The 6000-nt window shown below is 41.2% G+C and overlaps 1 protein-coding gene across 1 annotated transcript in view; it reads right to left on the reverse strand.

Annotated features, from left to right (window-relative positions):
• The window catches only part of LOC106573567 (fibrillin-2), a 112626-nt gene extending 107281 nt beyond the window's left edge, over positions 1–5345 (reverse strand). The window contains exons 1-2 of the mRNA XM_014148716.3: positions 5208–5345; positions 3169–3499 (exon numbers count right to left, since the gene is read on the reverse strand). Of these exons, the coding sequence (XP_014004191.3) occupies positions 3169–3347 (179 nt within the window). The 5' untranslated portion in view covers positions 3348–3499; positions 5208–5345. The remainder of the gene's footprint in view (positions 1–3168; positions 3500–5207) is intronic.
• Between the last annotated feature and the right edge of the window lie 655 nt (positions 5346–6000).

Consider the following 6000-nt stretch of genomic DNA (forward strand, 5'->3'; position numbering starts at 1 on the left):
CAGCCAACTTCGCCAAACGGGGGATGATTTAACAAAAGCGCATTTGCAAAAAAATCACAATCGTTGCACGACTGTACCTAACCATAAACATCAATGCCTTTCTTAAAATCAATACACAGAAGTATATATTTTTAAACCTGCATATTTAGCTAAAAGAAATCCAGGTTAGCAGGCAATATTAACCAGGTGAAATTGTGTCATTTCTCTTACGTTCATTGCAGACAGAGTCAGGGTATATGCAACAGTTTGGGCCGCCTGGCTCGTTGCGAACTAATTTGCCAGAATTTTTATGTAATTATGACATAACATTGAAGGTTGTGCAATGTAACAGGAATATTTAGACTTAGGGATGCCACCCGTTAGATAAAATACGGAACGGTTCCGTATTCCACAGAAAAAATAAACGTTTTGTTTCGAGATGATAGTTTCCGGATTCGCCCATATTAATGACCTAAGGCTCGTATTTCTGTGTGTTTATTATATTATAATTAAGTCTATGATTTGATATTTGATAGAGCACTGACTGAGCGGTGGTAGGCACCAGCAGGCTCGTAAGCATTCATTCAAACAGCACTTTCGTACGTTTTGCCAGCAGCCCTTCGCAATTCTTCAAGCATTGCGCTGTTTATGACTTCAAGCCTATCAACTCCCAAGATTAGGCTGGTGTAACCGATGTGAAATGGCTAGCTAGTTAGCGGGGTGCGCGCTAATAGCGTTTCAAACGTCACTCGCTCTGAGACTTGGAGTAGTTGTTCCCCTTGCTCTGCATGGGTAATGCTGCTTCGAGGGTGGGTGTTGTCGATGTGTTCCTGGTTTGAGCCCAGGTAGGAGCGAGGAGAGGGACGGAAGCTATACTGTTACACTGGCAATACTAAAGTGCCTATAAGAACATCCAATAGTCAAAGGTATATGAAATACAAATGGTATAGAGAGAAATGGTCCTATAATAACTACAACCTAAAACTTCTTACCTGGGCATATTGAAGACTCATGTTAAAAGGAACCACCAGCTTTCATATGTTCTCATGTTCTGAGCAAGGAACTTAAACGTTAGCTTTTTTACATGGCACATATTGCACTTTTACTTTCTTCTCCAACACTTTGTTTTTGCATTATTTAAACCAAATTGAACATGTTTCATTATTTATTTGAGGCTAAATTGATAGTATTTATGTATTATATTAAGTTAAAATAAGTGTTCATTCAGTATTGTTGTAATTGTCATTATTACAAATAAATAAAAAAATCGGCTGATTAATCGGTACCGGGGTTTTTGGTCCTCCAATAATCGGCATCGGCGGTGAAAAATCATAATCGGTCGACCTCTAATAGTCATCCTATAAAGAATAGTGTTGTAGAACTTAAAAGATATGGAAAGAATCCACAGGCTTTGTTACTTGCCATGAAAAGGCTGCTGGCATCCCCCGGCCATTCAGTTTCTGAATTGTTGCATTCGCTACATGATTATTTTTATATCTAATCTAATCTTGACGCCATGCAACACGGTTCTGCTTCACTGAGCAGATCAAAGGATAAGATTGCTAGACCCGAACAGCCCACTATGTGTGTTCTGAGTCAACCATTGAGTGAATGTGACACAGGTCAAGCCTGAAGTGGCCTTGTGTCTAGCTGGCTCTCAGACGAAATGGCTCCAATGAGACTCAATTTATGTCAGGCAGAGTTGTCCAATGGCTGCTGAATTAATCACACTGACTGACAAGAAAACAGCAACTCAGTCGTATGTGTGCTTTAGCCCACTCAAATAAAAAAAAATATGTTGTATTTTTGCATACACCGGATAGGTGCGGTGAAATGTATTGTTTTTTACAGGGTCAGCCATAATAGTACCTCAACCCTGGAGCAAATTAGGGTTAAGAGCCTTGCTCAAGGACCCATCTACAGATTTTTCCCCTTGATGGCTCGGGTATTCAAACCAGCAACCTTTCAGTTACTGGCCCAACGCTAACCATAAGGCTACCTGTCACCCCATGTCTGCACTGTAACTGAATACTATTTCATTCCAAGAAGGCCTAGCTTTCTCTCTCTCACTCCTTCTCTCTTTTTCTCTGCTGCCATGCGTTCTGTTGCTTTGTCACCTGCGGCAGTGAAACAAATGTCCCTTGTCGTGCCCCCAGAGCAATCAGAATACCTCATTTCCTGTGTTGGGGCGCAGGGGAGCCATAAGCAGGGACAGATGAGAGACTGATTGGAATAACTGATGCTGACATTCAAGACTAGTCCCAACAAAACATCCTTTGTTTTTCCGAAAGGGGGAAATATACAGTAAAAGCTTTGCCTTGCTCATTGACACACATCCCACCCAGTCCCAGGGGGGGTTGAGGGGAGACGGTGGGGATGATGATAAAGGAGGGAGAAGGGGGGCTCTGTGGTTTCTATGATCCACCCCACTGGAAAACTTGAACAGCCCCGCCTTCGCAAATTCCCAATTTACTGCCCCTTTACCCCTACTTTGAGTGATTACCTCCGCTCAAAACATTGTTGCCAATAAACTTTCCCCTGCAGTCTTCAGCTATGTGTTCTCCAGCTAATACGCTTAACAGAATGCCTGCTTGCTTAGATTTGGGTCATTGCATTCACTCAACAAACTTTCATTAATGGTCCTACTCCTTGACCTAGACTCTCCCATGAAAATGCCAATTTTCTGTAAATACTCAAGGATCTCTCAGTTTTGCAAGCAACCTTTTAGCTTCGAACATGTGCTGTCTTTTGGAGAACAATGATGTATTCAGCATTATTTGGTTGTACTAAGGCTATGTTGGCTTTAGCCCAGGAAGCACAGCAGTGGAGAGAAAGTTGCCAAGACAGCTCTAGTGGCAAAACCATCCAAATTGTCCAACTGTCCACATTCTAAGCCTAATCTATTTTCTAATCATATAACCATGTTTCAGTGGATCATTATGGATAAACTCAAAGACAGACAACCCCCACAAGTGCACTTCCTTTCTTCATAATCAATCAAAAATAAAGACGTTTTTTAATATATTTTTTTATTTAACTAGGCAAGTCAGTTAAGAACAAATTCTTATTTACAATGACAGCCTACCCTGGCCAAACCCTGCCCTAACCCGGACGATGCTGGGCCAATTGTGCGCCGCCCTATGGTTGCTGTCCTGGCTTTAATACTCAGCAAACAGCCAAACTCCTTACCCTCTGAGTGTCTCCTGTCCTCTCCGGCGAACCCTCTGCACCTCCCTCTCGTCCACCTTTCCGGTGAAGCGGCTGGCTTGGTACCCTCCGTCTCCCGCCTGGCCGTACGCAATGTGGACCGAGGCCAAGCACACGGCCGCCCATCCCAGCAGCACCCGGGCCAGCTTCCCTGCTCCCATTGGCTGCTTTGTGTGGCTCTGCGTAGCTCTGCTGCTGAAGACTACTGGATGATGTCACTTCCTCCTACTCTTTGTTGATGTCACCTGGGGTGAGCTACACACACGTCTGTGTGGACCTGTCCCAGTCCCTGTGTGCACTTCAGGGTTGGGGGCTGGTGGGGGGCAGACAGGAACATACATCAGGGCTTTTGGCATCCAGCAGACATGTGCAAGTTAACCATCTCAACACAAGAGTATTGGCCAAAAGTGATTGGTACTTAGGGTGGCATGTATGCTGTTTCAAGTCTGCAGAAAAAGTAATGGGTTGCTGTGCCAAATGACAGTGAAATATATTTTGAAATGCTGATGTCATTGCTAAAAAAGTCACATTTTATTTAGAAATCCCCCTCCAAACTACACCAACCCTCTTTCTCTCTCCCTTAATTGGGAAAATCTTCTGTTATTCTTCCAGGGGGAGAACTAAACCCAGTGCTTAACATATACTTTCACCGGTATCTGGATTTCATATCAAATTAATTTCTAAGTACTTACCTGCATTAAAGCATATTAAGTTGAAAAACGATCAAGTCTAATTGGACAGCCATTGGTTTTATTATTTCTCATTAAAAGTCAGCTTTAAGACTAAATGATTGGCCCCCAGTGATATATAACCACCGTTTAAACCACATCAGGGGGTTACAGAGAAGGAAGGAAAGATTGGCCATTTTCTCCTCAATAGTTGGTTATTATGCAAAACATGGGGAAGAAAAATAGCCTCCATCACTGCCTTCAATAAAAATGTAATGGAAGATGAGTGATAAATGACTGGTAACGATACTCCGCCTTCCCTCACTCCACCCCCGCTCTCTTTCTTTCGATCTGTCTTTCACTCTCTCCACACATTCAGACGCGCGTGCACACAAACACTTTAACACTGCTTTACATTAAATGTGTTGAAATATTGAAGCAGGAAGTCATTACAAAAATGACCGTAGCCATGTGAATATGCAATATTATTCATAATTTGTTCTAATATTTGAAATTATACATATAACGTTTTTTTTCCCCTGTCTTTCACAAATGTGATAGGCTACGACACCCTCAGTGGTAAAACGTTTGGTGGCTTCATTTACAGTAGGCAATGTTCCCCGGATCAATCCGCGAGCCCGAACAAAGAAATGCCTGATCAATTACAGTACTTATTGCAGTATATATATATATATAGCCTGTTTGTCGACTCAAATGTCAAATGACCGGTAAGCTATTTACACTGCAAAAAAAGACAAATGCAAAACTTAAATCAGCTAAAATGAATATACAACTGTTCTTGTCTTTGTCTTACATCTGAAAAACGTTTAATTAAAGGACAAGATAAAACTACATTGAACAGTGAAATGAATGAACTTCTAAATATCTGAAGGGCAAAACATTTAGGCACAATCATGCAGACATTTTGTTAGCAACTTTTTTTATGGGACAAAAATGAAAACATGATATCGAAGTGGACCACAAAGGTATCGTCTCTTGAAGCAAAGTTGCAAAGTAACAAACTAAACACCTTGATAATATAACCAACCACACAGCATAACAATTATATTCCCAAAGCATACAGGGAACCTCGGCTCGTAGGTAGGCTCCTGAATACTTATCAGCCACGGAAAAAATGCCGGCAAAACAGATGTTGCAGCTTTGCCTAAAATAATCCTCGCCGAAACAGTTTTGACAATTCCTTTCAACCATTCACAACTGAATAGGCAAGTCAATGCGCATTACTTTTGTTTTATAACACAAACATAACATTCTCAACTCGGGTAAAAAAAAGTCCTATGACAATAGTGAATAATTGATAACCATTGTCATAAATCAATAATTGCACAATACCTTATAATTGTTGCAGTGCCTTGAAGTCGAGGAGCCGCGAGTCCGAATTTGAAATGCGATATGTGCCTCGGAATGGGATATTGAACTATAGCCTTTGAGAAAAAGAGAAAAGTTAGGGAATTGCCCTGATTGGAAGAGGGGAGGTGCTTTTTTAGAAACACGGAGAGGGGGGTTACTAACGGACCACAGGACAAACCCACATTCCATAAGACTCTGTTATAAAGTGGGCAAGTATTTAGACAGACCTCTAACATGACCTATTTTCCAGCTACTTTCCTTTATAGCTGTGTAATGAAGACGAGTCTAATTAAGCAAATAATCAGTTAGACTAAAGCAATTAGTCAACTAATAATCCTCAATCGATGGAAATGTGTAAGACAAACTAACCTTGCCAATAGGATAGAATTCCATCATTAACGCCACAAAAGGTTGTTATAGTTCTATGGGGTTTGACTAATTATCACATGGAAGTGATCTGTGGACCTTTCCAATCATATTGAATGAGATCTTTTGTCTTTAAAGTTTGGTCAGTGGACACACCCTGTCATTTATCACAGGCAATTTAGTATGTTCACGTTAAAACCAAACTTAAAGGACACGTTATTGCTATATTGTCTGTATATTTTATGAAAGGTTTACACATGCTATTTAGATAGCTCTTCTATTTATTGCAGTAGCCCACAGGGCAGGAGCCCAACTTTCACTGGGGACATTCTGAAATTGCATTTTTGTCCCCCCCAGTTGTAAATCAAAGTTGGCCCCTGGCACATCGCATTGATTGACAGATCTTTAT

The sequence above is a fragment of the Salmo salar genome, chromosome 16, assembly GCF_965601325.2.
Source record: "Salmo salar chromosome 16, fSalSal1, whole genome shotgun sequence".
NCBI classification, from domain to species: Eukaryota; Metazoa; Chordata; class Actinopteri; order Salmoniformes; family Salmonidae; genus Salmo; species Salmo salar.